At 42.8% G+C, this 13,663-nt stretch overlaps 1 protein-coding gene across 3 annotated transcripts in view; it reads left to right on the top strand.

Annotated features, from left to right (window-relative positions):
* IQCA1 (IQ motif containing with AAA domain 1) overlaps positions 1–13,663 on the top strand; it is a 195,274-nt gene that overhangs the window by 75,292 nt on the left and 106,319 nt on the right. For all 3 annotated transcript variants that reach the window (XM_043878061.1, XM_043878060.1, XM_043878062.1), the window contains 2 exons: positions 2,659–2,743; positions 11,993–12,115. In XM_043878061.1, the coding sequence (XP_043733996.1) occupies positions 2,659–2,743; positions 11,993–12,115 (208 nt within the window). The remainder of the gene's footprint in view (positions 1–2,658; positions 2,744–11,992; positions 12,116–13,663) is intronic.

The following is a 13,663-nucleotide window of genomic DNA, read 5'->3' as shown; positions in this document are numbered from 1 at the left end:
GAGAGGTTTTATGTAGACAGGGATGAAGCTGTCCTAAGATGTTTGGGGGGCAATCTGTAGAAGGGATAGGGGCCAAAGCACTGGGGCGGAGGCAGTTGGTGAGGGAGCTGCTGGGTGTTGACCTTGACCCAAGGCAGTGGCCCCAGTTTATCTAGATCCTCGCTGGTATGCACCTTCCTTTTTAAAAAGTTCATTTAACAATATCCTTGAGGACACAGTAGAAAATAATTGTGGGGCTTACCCTTGAATACGTAGCTTTTCAATATTGTACATGAGGGACCTGGAGTTGAGTGACTGCCTTCTGCTGCACCCCAAACTGTGAAGGCCATTCAAAGTGGGTGCCTGCCACCTGTCCAGTTTCAGACTGAGTGAGCCCTTTCGATGGAACCTTATTTTTCACTGAAAAGACGACTGACACTCTGGCTGTTAAGACTCAGGTTTGCAGGAGATACTTTCTCCAAAAAGACCCAAGTAAGCCTGAAGGAAAACAAATGAGGGTATTTGTTGCTAATAATAAAATCCAAGCTTTCTAGCAAAGATGACAAGTTTGGAAATCTTGTAGTCATCTCTGTGAGTCTGAGAGCTTCCCATTGCTTAGCTTTAGAGTCTGAGATTGATGGAGTTGTTGTTGTTCAGTCATTCAGTTGTGTCTGATTCTTTGTGACCCCATGGACTGCAGCAAGCCAGACTTCCCTGTTTTACACTATCTCTAGGAGTTTGCTCAAACTCATGTCCATTGAGCCGGTGATGCCATCCAACCGTCTCATCCTCTGCTGCCTCCTTCTCCTCCGGCCCTCACTCTTTCCCCATCAGGGTTTTTCCCAGTGAGTCAGGTCTTCATATCAGGTGGCCAAAGTATTGGAGCTTCAGCATCAGTCCTTCCAATGATTATTCAGGGTTGATTTCCTTTAGGATTTACTGGTTTGATCTCCTTGTGGTTGCAGGGACTCTCAAGAGTCTTCTCCAACACCACATTTCAAAAACGTCAATTCTTCGGCACTCAGCCTTCTTTATGGTCCAGCTCGCACATCCATACACGACTACTGGAAAAACCATAGCTTTGACTAGATGGACCTTTGTCAGCAGAGTGACATCTCTGCTTTTTCATATGCCGTCTAGGAGTTATTGATGACTGTGATTTTTGATACCACACAATGTATATCAGCTTTGGGAAGATCTGCATAAATCAGTGGACCATTAGTTTTGAAATGATCAAGACCTGATGTTATAGAATCATGTCTGAGTGAAAGATCTGTTCAGCGCACAAGATGCATGACTTTTAATGTAGCAGGGAAGGCAAAGTTCTTGATAAGGTTTCAGATTCTGCATCACCACCAGCCTTTAGGAAGGCTGTGGTGTGGAATCAAAGCCAAATATTCACAGCTGTCTAAAAGGCTATTAAAACTTTCCTCTCTTTTCTAATTATACATCCGCGTGAGGCCAGATTTTCTTTCCATACTTCAACCAAAACAACATATTGCAGCAGATTGAATACAGAAGCATATAGAAGCACCCTGCTAAGTTCCACTGAGCCAGAACACTTGCACTCCTCTAATTTTTTTCTTCTGGGAAATATATTCTTCATTAAAAATGTTACTTATGTGAACACCTAATGGGTTTATTATTGTTGTTTGTGATGAAAATGCATATTATAGAAAGTTTGCGGTTTTGATACCTAATACAGTAACTATCACCAGCTAGAACTCACATAAACAAAAGCTTTAGGGATCATCAAAAATTATCAAGCGTGTCAAGAGTGGGACTTCCCAGGACGTCCAGTGGTTAAGACTCTGCCTTCCAATGCAGGAGGTGCAAATTTGATCCCTGGTCAGGGAACTAAGATCCCACCTGATGCAAGGTGCAGCCAAGAATTTTAAAAACAAATAAATAGAACTTGTTTTTTTAAAAAATATTGTCAAGAGCAACTAAGGCCAAAAGCTTGAGAACATAGAGTCATCTTGAGCATAGGCATCTCTTCTAACCCTTAGATTCTGGATTAATGGAACTAACTTGATAAAGTTTTTCTTTCTCTATATGTAATAAATATAACACTCATGTCCAGGTAGTTTCTCTTGGAAAAATTAACTTTGTATCCCTTCTGAAATTTCTCAACATTAAATTTCAAACTCTGCTTTTTAAAACATAGAAACTATATGGCTACAGAAAACAATGACTATTCCTATCTCTTAACACGTGGGGCTTAGACTCACTGAAATCTAAAGCGTGCATGCCTATTTCATGCACTAGTACCAAGTCTGTAATTTGAACAACACCATGTTTCTGTTTTATTTCAAAATCCTGTGTTTATCCTACATTTTAAACAGGAAGAAATATTTTGTGCTTCTGTCGTCATTCTTAACACAAGCATGGAGTATTGCAATAATTTTTTTTTAAAAAAGAGGCAGAAAAGTACAGTCTGCTTTAAGGAGAGAGGTCTGACTCAGAGTAACAATTGCTTTGAGGAGAGAAACCTGCTTCTGAATGTCACAGGGTCCTTCTGCTCCTTAGAGACTGCATGTCCGGCCAGCAACTGGCAGGGAGCCCCGTCCTAATAACCATCACTCATTTCAGTGAGCTTGAGCAGAGCCAGCTCGTCAGGAATGTAGCAGAGAGGGCTGCGCTCCTGGATGTTTATTCTGCCTTTTTTTTCCTCCTCAGGAACTTAACAGGCACTTTTCCTGACTACCCTAACGAAGAAGAAGGAGGTTCCGCTATTATTTTTTCCAACAAGACCCCACAACAGGTACAGATATGCTTGAGAAATAAAGTGTAGCTATATCATAATTGCAGTCCTTTAAACCTTAGAGTTAATGAGTTTGCAGGGTTATTAGGTCTTGGCTATTTCCCTACAGACGTTTACACAGAAATACTTTTGGTGTTCATCACTTAATGTACTTTCAAACTTTTTTTAATGAAATTCATGCTTTCTCCTGTCTTTGAAGGCTATGTGGCAACACGTGATTCTCATCTTCTTAGTAAGTGATGACCATAGGACCTGAACACCTTGGTAGAAAAGAAGGCAAAAAATATTAACTTATAAAAAAATAGTAATATTTTAAAACTGTCTGGAAAGAAACTTAAATATAAAGTTAATGTTACTCTATCTCCTTTCACCTATCAGACTGCTAAAATTTTTAGATTGTGATAATAATTGGAGTGGGTAAACATGTGGGGAAAAGTCACTCCTGAACGTTGTAGCTGGATACATAAATTAACATGACATTTTTTGAGGGCCATGGAATGAGTAAATATCAAAATGTTTATTAAATATACCCTTTGACCCATAAATACTATTTAAGGAATTTATACTAAGGAAATAAGAAGACAAGTTGCCATAGGGAACTTGCCATAGGGGAACAGCAAACTTTTTTCATTAGCAGATAAATAGTAAGTAACTCTGCCGTTATAAGCTGAAAGCACAGACAATATGTAAATGAATAGGAACGGCTGTGTTCCAATAAAACTTTACTTACAAACATGAGCAACAGGCCACATCTGGCCCATGTGATACTGTTTGCTGATTCTTGCCATAGATAACTGAAATAGCTGTTCTCGTCTTCACTGTTCACATCATTGACAAAGAAGAAACCAGGCTAATGTGTGTTGTGTGAGTCGCTCTGTCATGATCAACTCTTTTCAACCCCATGGACTGCAACCCGCCAGGCTCCTCTGTCCATGGGATTCTCCAGGCAAGGACGCTGGAGTGGGTCGCCATTTCCTTCTCCAGGGGGTCTTCCCCACCCAGGGATCGAACCTCGGTCTCCCGCACTGCAGGCGGATTGTTCACCGTTTGAGCCACCAGGGAAGCCCCGTGTTTGTTAGTTGGGTAGTTAGTTAAGTGACGTGAAGCGCTAACTAAGCAATGGTAAAAGCCATGCTGTGGGTGAGATCGCGTCAGTGCTGCTGACCCTATGGTCAGCATCCCTGGCCCCCTCTGCTCCTCTGCCTGAGCCCTCGGGGTCCGGCGGAAGCGCTGCCCTCCCAGTCCCCTGTCAGAAGCCAACGTCAGCTGCCAAAGCCTTCTCTCCACCCTCCTGTCCTCCCCACTTAATAACCACCCTCTTCTTGGCAGTTCATCACGGCCTGCCTAGAGTCACTGTCATTTTGATGTGCTGTTATTTCACTTTCTTACGTGTTTAGGTCTTGTCCCTCCAGCTAAATTACCCAGCACAGGTTGTGTCTTGAAAGCTCCTGGCAGGCAGCCAGACATGTTTCATGTCAGTTTAGAAGGGTAACAATTACAGAATTAGGAATGTTGGTGGAATGTCTAAATTGTCCATCAGAAACTCTCAAAAGCAGAGTTAATGTCCAGTCAGACTAAAAGCAAAAGAAGACTGAGGACGTCTGGTTAATACACTAGAATTAATACACAAGGAAATGGGGGCCACAGAGCAGCCTGACTTTAAAAGGCAGGTGAGGGACTTCCCTGGTGGTCCAGTGGCTAAGAGCTAAGAGATTGCAGTGCAGGGGGCCCGGGGTTCAATCCCTGGTCAGGGAACGAGATCCCACCTGCCGCAGCTAGTAGAGTTCTCATGCCTCAACTAAAGATCCCGGTTGCCACAGCTAAAACCCAGCATGGCCAAATAAATCAATAAGCATTTTTTAAAAAGGCAGATGAGTGAAGAGTCAGGACAGCCTTGTGGTGAGAAATCAGAATTCCACTGGGTCTGCAGCCTTAGGCAAGTGTCTGACCCCCTGTGTCTCGGGTTTCTTGTCTGTGAATGCAGATACCAGCAAGACCTGAATCCCTGGACTGAGGAATCATTAGATGAGATGATACATGTAATGTACTCGGAACAGAGTTTGGCACTCTGAAAGTGTTCAGGAAGTCTTAGCAGTTATTACTAATGAGGGGTGGGGAGGAGGGGGAGGAGGAGGGGAGTAGGAGAAAGGGGAAGGGGAGGAAGCTGAAAAGATAGACCAAGCATAATCATTATAGCATGCATGTGTGTAGTCATTTATATTTGTTAAAAAAAAAAAAAGCAATAAAAAGACTTTCTGTGAAGTGAGTATAATCACATTGATGCCAAATCCCCCAAAAGATGGAATATAAATAGAACCTGAGACCAGTCATACTTGTGAGTATTAATTCAAAAATTCAAAGTGAAATATTAGCAAAACACCGCAGCCAAGTGGTGTTAAATCCAGAATGCCAGCGTGGGTGTGTTTTGGATGTCTGTGAATACATTGCATTATCTAAAGAGATCCAAGAGGGAAAACCATAAGCTCATCACTGTGGGTGCTGAAAGGCACTTTACAGAGTCAACTCCCATTCTTGATATTAAGAAAACAAGACAAAAATGGAATACATGGATACTTCTTTAACATGACAAAATATTTTTTAGTTCACAAGTTAATATCATGCTTAAAGAAATTCACAAGAAACACATTGATGTCATGAAAAATGCAAGGATAGTCATCATCACCGTTGATGAACAGGATCTATTGAACACTCTTAGACAAGAGAATGAGCGATAAATTGGAATGGAAGAGGGAAAATGATCACTTTTTGCAGATATGTTCTGAACTTAGAAAAGCAAAGAGAATAAACTAAAAAAAAAAAAACCTTAAGCAACATGAGAAGATGAGGAGTTACAAAATTAATATGCAGAAAGAAAAAGCTTCTATATGTTCAAATAGCAGCTACATTTAGAAAATATAAGAAGAGTCCATTTATAACAGCAACAGTGACACAAAGATAAAACATCCAGGAATAAAGTTAATAATAAAAGTGTGATATGTGGAAATAAAAGCTTAAAACGTTCTGAAAAATGAAATTGAGCAGATGGAAAAGCATACTGTGTTCTTAGGTAGGAATGTTCAATGTTATAAATACTTCAGCTCCCCCAAACATCGTTTATACGTACAATACGATCCAAATAAAAATACCAATAGCATTTTGTTGGAGTAGGGAGTTAGGGCATGCAGAGGGTGACTAATTTGATTTTAAACTTTGGGCAGAAAGTAAATAACCAGAAATAACTAGTAAAATTCTGAGAATGAAGGGTAATGAGGAGGAACCAGCCCTGCCAGGTATTAAAACATGTTTTTAAGAGCCCATTGGTACAGGCAGATGATTAGATGAAAAAGAACAGAAAATCAAGAAATATATCCAAATACACATGGAAATTTAGTTTATAATAAAGAAGCCTGTCATCCTTCTTGTATAAAGAAAAGTAAAAAGACCGTTTAATGAATGGGATTATAATAACCAGGTTGTCAACTGGAAAAGAAGAAAATTAAATCTCTGTCTCTTTATACTTTACCCCAGAATGATTCCAAATGGATCAAAGATTTAAATGTCAAACAAAACAAAAGCACAAAAGAACTAAAAGCAGCCAACAAAGAAATATGTCATAACCTCAGAGTGGAAAAAACCTTTTTACCTCTGTTGCATGACCCGGGAGTCATAGAAGAAAAAAAAGATAACTTAAACTACATTAAAAAATATTTTTAACCTCCATGGCCAAACTGACTCCAAGTAAAGTCAAATGACAGATAACACACTGCAAGAATTATTTGTGATGAGTATCACAGATAAGAGATCATTTTTCTAATATATAAAGAGCTCCTATAGCTCTATAAGAAAAAAACTCAGTAACCCAATATTTTTAAAGCCAAAAGATATGAACAGACAGTTCTCAGAAATGAAAATCTGAATGGATTTGAAACATAATAAAAGATGTTCAACATATGAAAAGACGATGAACCCCACATATATAAAGGAAATGCAAATTAAAGCTATACTGACAGACAAAACTGATAGATTGAATATCATCAAAATTCAAAACCTTTGGACTTCCAAAGACACCACTAAGAAAATGCAAATACAAGAACAGACTGGGAGATTGTAATTGAAAACTTACACCCGATAAAGGATTTATATCCAAAATGTACAAAGAACTCTTACATCTCAGTAATGAGACAAACAATCTAATAAAAAAAGAAAGATGGGCAAAAGACTCAAAAAGACAGTTCGTAAAGCAATATAGATAAATGGCTAATAAGCACATTGAAAGATGCTCAACACCACTTGTCATTAGGAAGATGAAAATTAAAGCTACAGTGAGGTAACATTTCATAACACTAGGATGATGTACTAATAATAAAAGACGGTAACAAATGTTGAGGATGTCAAGAAGAAGGAAACCTCCTACATCGTGGAGGACATAAAACGGCGCAGCACTTTGGGAAACCAGTTTGTCAGTTTCTTAAAAGTTAAATACAAATTCACCAAATAACTCAGCAGTTCTGTTCCACTCTCAGGACTTAATCCAAGAGGGATGAAAACATATGTCCACACACAAAAAATGTACATAAATATTCATAGAAGCATTGCTCATAATAGCCAAATGTTTGAAACAGCCTAAATTTCCATCAGTTGGTGAATGGGTAGGTGAGATGTGGAATAGCCATGCAACGGAATGGTACTCAGCAATAAAAAAGGAACAAACAAAAGGAAAAAGCCGAAGAAACGGGAGTGGCAGAGGATGAGATGGTTGGATGGAGTCACCAACTCAGTGGACATGAATCTGAGCAAGCTCCAGGAGATAATGAAGGACAGGGAAGCCTGGCGAGCTGCAGTCCGTGGGAATGCAAAGAGCTGGACAAGACTTAGCAGTTGAACAACAACAACAACACAACTTGGGTGAACTTCAAAAGCTTGATGAACCTTGAAAGAAGCCAGACACGAGGGACCACACGGTGTATGATTCCGTTTATAGGAAATGTCCAAAAAGAGTAAATCCATGGAAGCAGAAAGTAGATTAGTGCTGGAGAAGAAGGGCAGGAGAGGGAAACAATTAAAGGACACAAGGAAATCATAGTGGAATGATGAGATGTGTTAAAACTGATTTACGGTGATGGTTGCACAATGTGATAAACTCACTAAAAATGATTGACTTGACCACATGGAATGGGTAAATGTAAAGAATGTAAAATACGGCTCAATAAAATCGGACCTGTGTCTTCAGAAAGAAAACAGGCAGCAAGCCAGATTCAGACCCCTCGATGTCCCAAACACAATGGCTGACTTTACAGGCACTAAAGTGCATCTCTAATTCTGGGAGATTTTACGATAGTTGAAGAACACAAGCCAAATAAATTCAACGTTGGCACTTACACGAAAAACTGAAACAGCTACGATGACATGCTATTTTTCACCCGTTCAGCTGGCAAACACAAGCACTGTGTCAGTGAGCATGTGGGAAAGCGTGAAGTTGCCCGCATCGCTGGCGGAAGTGTGAATTAGCAGAAACCGGTGGGGGCAGTTTGACAATCTTGTACATGCATGTGATCCAGCATTTCTCCTCCTAGGAATTATCCAGAAGATATGCTCACACACTTGCAAGATGGCATTTGCATGCGTTGATCCCTGGCAGCTTTGTGGGTAATAGCAAAAGATTGGAGATAACCTTGACTTCTGTTGGGAGGAGAATGGTCAAATAAGTTATGAATAGGGAGGAAACGTTTCACTACATGCTTGTTTGTAATTTCTGAAGTGTGGATGGTGTTAATATTTTATCTTTTGAAAATAATAAACTGGGTAAGGATCTAGGTGAAACAAACAATTGATGCACTGAAGTGTATGCTTCACGATAAGGATTTTATCCTCTTTTCAGATACATATATTTATATTATATATTTTATACATATATATTATATATGTTTCTGAAAGTTTCCAAACTTCCAAAGGCCAAAACATGTCCATTTTCCATAAGCGCACCAGAGCATGAAGGTCCTGGCAGCCATGGTTTGGTTCTATGAGTTGAGGTGAGTCTGACCCCCAAGGAAAATATTGCTATTCTGACAACAAGGGACTTTCAATCCTGTCTAACGACATCCTTTTTATTACCAAATAGTGTACACCACACATATGTCACCTCTCACCTCCCTACACCACCTGCCTGAGCCTCCCCTACCCAGGATCTTCACTAGAGCCTTGGGAGGTGGGTGAGCCTCAGGAGGATGTGGACTTGGACATGGGACTACATTTTTTTTTTTAAGTCCAGGTGGTGCCTGAATATCCTACTTTGTTCATGATAAAGCTGTTATGAACACTTTTAAAGGTGTGAATTAAGCTCCTAAAAACAACATAGTTACAAATTCAAAAATGCAATATTAGAAAATAAACCTCAGCATTTCAGTAAATCACACTAAGGCGTAATCAGTGTACATTTGATCCCAGAAGAATGCTTTAGCACAGCACACTAGGGGTAAAATGATATTAGCCCTTTTTAAATTTTATTTATTTATTCAGCATCGTTTAGTCACTAAATCATGTCTGACTCTTCTGAGACGCCATGGACTGTAGCCCTCCAGGCTCCTCTGTCCATGGGATTCTCCAGGCAAGAATACTGGAAATGGGTTGCCATTTCCTTCTCCAGGGGATCATCCCCACCCAGGGATTGAACCCACATCTCCTGCATTGCAAGCGAATTCTTTACCACTGAGCCAGCAGTGATTCACTTGGCTACACTGGGTCTTCACTGCTGCTCGGGCTTTTCTCTAGTTTAGGCGGGCGAGCCGGGGCTACTCTGAGGTTATGTGCACGGGGTCCTCATTGCACTGGCTTCTCTTCTTGTGGAGCACAGGCTCTAGAGAGCATGGGCTCCAGTAGTTGGGGCGCATGGACTTATTTGCCCTGCGGCTTGTGGGATCTTCCCAGATCAGGGAGCAGTGTCTCCTGCATTGGCAGGCAGAGCCTTAACCCCTGGACCACTGGGCCACCAAGGAAGTCTAATATTAGTCCTTTTTTATTTGCTCTCCGAAAGTAACCACTGGACTGAATTTGGTATATGTCATTCTCTTATATTTCTTACCCTTCCAGTTCAGTTCAGTGGCTCAGTCGTGTCCGATTCTTTGCGACCCCATGGACTGCAGCATGCCAGGCCTCCCTGTCCATCACCAAATCCCAGAGCTTGCTCAAACTCATGTCTGTTGAGTCAGTGATGCCATCCAACTATCTCATCCTCTCTCATCCCCTTCTCCTCCTGCCCTCAATCTCTCCCAGCATCGGGGTCTTTTCAAATGAGTTAGCTCTTCGCATCAGGTGGCCAAAATATTCGGGTTTCAACCTCAGCATCAGTCCTTCCAGTGAATATTCAGGACTGATTTCCTTTAGGAAGGACTGGTTGGATCTCGTTGCAGTCCAAGGGACTCTCAAGAGTCTTCTCCAACACCACACTTCAAAAGCATCAATTCTTCGGTGCTCAGCTTTCTTTATGGTCCACCTCTCACACCCATACACGACTGCTGGCAAAACCATTGCTTTGACTAGACGGACCTTTGTTGGCAAAGTAATGTCTCTGCTATTTAATATGCTGTCTAGGTTTGTTACAGCTTTTCTTCCAAGGAGCTTGCGTCTTTGAATTTCATGGCTGCAGTCACCATCTGCAGTGATTTTGGAGCCCAAGAAAATAAAGCCTGCCACTGTTTCCACTGTTTCCCCATCTCTTACACTTTTAACCACACATATATGTGTCCTGAAACAGTGAATTATTATTTTTTTCATTTGTTTAACATTGCATTTCACACTGAAGGCTAAATGTTTAACTACGGTTCGGCATCTTGCCTCTTTACTTTTTACATTATGCAGGTCGTCCCGATTTGCACCTGTTTGAATCCCAGCTCAAGCCACTCACTAGTTGTGTGTCCTGGAGCATGGGGCTGATCGCTCTGTGCCCCAGTTCCCTCATCGATAAAACAGGTCGATCACAGCTCCCAGTAAATGTGCTCGGCAGTAAATGAGCTCCCTTGTGACGCTCTTAGAACCGTGCCTGGTGATTGTAGTGCTCCAGGTGGAAGTGCTGATTCCACTTTAAGGCGGAGGAAACTGAGCCTCTCAGAGGTGCTGCGGCTTGTCTCAGTCACTTGATCAGTGATGAGCAAAGCCCGAGGGTCCGACAGGGTATGTGTCCCATCAGGGTCTCCCTTCTACCTCCCAGAAGTCACAGCAAGTGAGCACTCAGTGACTATTTATCACATTGAATGGAATTACGTGAGGGGTTTTTGCCTTCCCAGATGGCACTAGTGGTAAAGAACCCACCTAGCCAATGCAGGAGATGCAAGACACTCAGGTTCGATCCCTGGGTTGGGAAGATCCCCTGGAGAAGTGAATGGCAACCCACTCCAGTGTTCTTGCCTGGAGAATCCCATGGACAGAGGAGCCTGGCGGGCTACAGACCATGGGATCATAAAGAGTCAGACACAACTGAAGCGACTTAGCACATGTGGCATTTTTTACAAACTTCCACTAATTCTCCAGTGATGCTAATCCTATGTGAACTAGGTGTTTTTAATCAATATTGTATTCCTTAAAAATTATTTTATTTTATAAAAATTATTGTTTTATTGTTATTTTATTTATTTATTTTGGGGTCATGCTGCTCTACATGTGGGATCTTAGGTCTCCAACCAGGGCCCCCTGCATTGGAAGCTTGCAGTCTTAACCACTGGACCACTGGGGAAGTTCTTAACCAATATTTTAAATTTTAGAATAAGTGGGTTTTTGTAGGAAATACAAATTAAATCAGAGGTGAAAGAAACCAGCTCCGAGAAGAGATGTATGGAGTCTAGGCAAGGAACACAGGAGCTCTTGGCTGGGATTTGGGGAAGAGGTGGGGGCAAGCCTGGAGCAGGCTGCAGCTGAGATGCTAATGAAGCTGAGAACACCCCCCCCCCACCCCACTCCCGGTGTCGGTGGGACCCCTGGGAATCAGAGCAGCTCTGAACTGGCAGGGAACTAGATTCAGAAATGTCCAGCCTCTCTCTCCACCTGCCATCTGAGACCCCACTGCTGCCTCTGCTGATGAATCCAGCCAGAGGCAGAGGGCAGGCAGAGTGGAGAGGCCAGGGGGCTGGTTCTGCAGGGTTCGGAGCCGAGCAGAGAAGGGACCCTGACCCACGCCAACACTTCCTTCCAGACCGGAAAGATAATCCTTGTCTTAATCCGACTCTCTTAAAGTGCTGTGATGATTTTGGTTTTTTGCAGGTTCTTGACGATATTCTTGCAAGCCAAGATGAAGAGGAGAAAATCAAAAAGAAGAAAAAGGAAAAGAAACAAAAAAAGGAAAAGAAAGAAAAGGAAACAAAAGAGACAAAGGAAAAAAATAAGGTATTTGGAGTTTTAGAAAAATGGGGAGCTTTCTTTTTCCCTGTTTTGCTTTGAATCCTTGCAATAATCTGAAGTCTGTTGAGACTACGGTCACTCATTTCCTTGGAAACCATTCTATCCCCCAGCTGTTTTTCGGTTTTTTTAAAATGTTGGTCGACAGTCAGTTGTCATCTTTTCTATGACTTGTAAATACCTATTAGGCTGAGGAGTGGTTTCAACAACTCAGATACCTCACATAAGTCACATATGTGATCGCTCTGAATGTTCATTCCTCAAGACAGATGATCCCACTCATCCTTGCTCAAGGGTAGAGATAAGGAAAATTTCTTGGCAAACCAAGTGACCACTACAAAGTCAAAACAATCCTGTCTACTTCCTCCAAAGCGTATTCATTCCCATTTATCACTTCACGTTGACGTCTCAGACCTGTTTTTAACAGGACTTGTCTCTTAATCCCCAAAGGAAAGCAGAGTTCAGAGTCACTGCGGGCCAGGCCTGCCCTGTGTGGTGGGGTTGCTGGGTGGTGGGCGGGCAGGCAGGTGCTACGTCCTGGGCATGATTGGAGGGGTCTTTACCCTCTGGTACATGGAGAGGCCCCTTCCAGGGAGATGGTTCTCTCCAACATAGACTCCTTCTTTGGGACATAGAATTCCAGCTGGAAGGTAACACCATCCGAAAACCTGAATGTGTGTGCTGTAGCCTTTTGCCCAGACAGATCCTACGTCACAGCTGACCAAAAGCCCAACCTAAATCAGAGCGGATCCTGAAAGGTTTTGTCCCTCCTTGACTCTGTCCAGAGGCAGAGAGCCACCTCTAACTCAGGTAGCCAAGGCCACGCTCCTCATATTCCCAGAGACAGGCTCCCCCTGGCCGTCAGACTCTCGAATTTCTCTGTGGGGGAGGCAGCTTGCTGGGTGTGGTGGATGGCACCTGGGAACTTGGGAGGCATCACGGTGAGGTGATGTCATCAGGGTGTGTCATCAAGGAGTGACTGGACCCAGGAGGCCAAAGTTGTGAGCAAGGGAGAGTATCAAACAGGAACATCCGAAGTCCAGGAAAACGCAAGGAATCGCGATGGTGATAAGAGCTAGCATCTTGTTTAGAATTCCTCGGAGTGGGGCTTCCCTGGTGGTGGCCCAGTGGTTGGGACTCCACCTACCAATGCAGGGGGCGTGGCTTTGATCCCGGGTACCAGAGGATCCCACATGCTGCGGGGCAATTAAACCCGTGCTCCACTGCTACTGAGTTGTCCATCTAGAGACCGTCCTCTGCAGCAGGAGACACCTGCACAGGGCAGCGAAAAGTAGCCCCTGCTCACCACAACCAGAGAAAGCCCAGCAGTGAAGACCCAGCTAAGCCAATAAATAAATAAATTCCTGGGCTTGATTGCGGCTGACACAGCAGGCGGGGGCTCGCCCCCTGCACGAGATGAACGGGAATCTCGCAGCTGCCCCCACTGCCCTGTCCCTCTCTAACCCTGGTCCTCTGTTGCTCACTGCATGGACAAGAGAAGAAAGACCCCCCTCCCTCCTCTCCCTGGTCTCCCCC

Source organism: Cervus elaphus, chromosome 20 (genome assembly GCF_910594005.1).
Source record: "Cervus elaphus chromosome 20, mCerEla1.1, whole genome shotgun sequence".
NCBI classification, from domain to species: Eukaryota; Metazoa; Chordata; class Mammalia; order Artiodactyla; family Cervidae; genus Cervus; species Cervus elaphus.
Note: the sequence above shows the minus strand (reverse complement) of the source record. Positions and strands in the feature narration are given on the sequence as shown.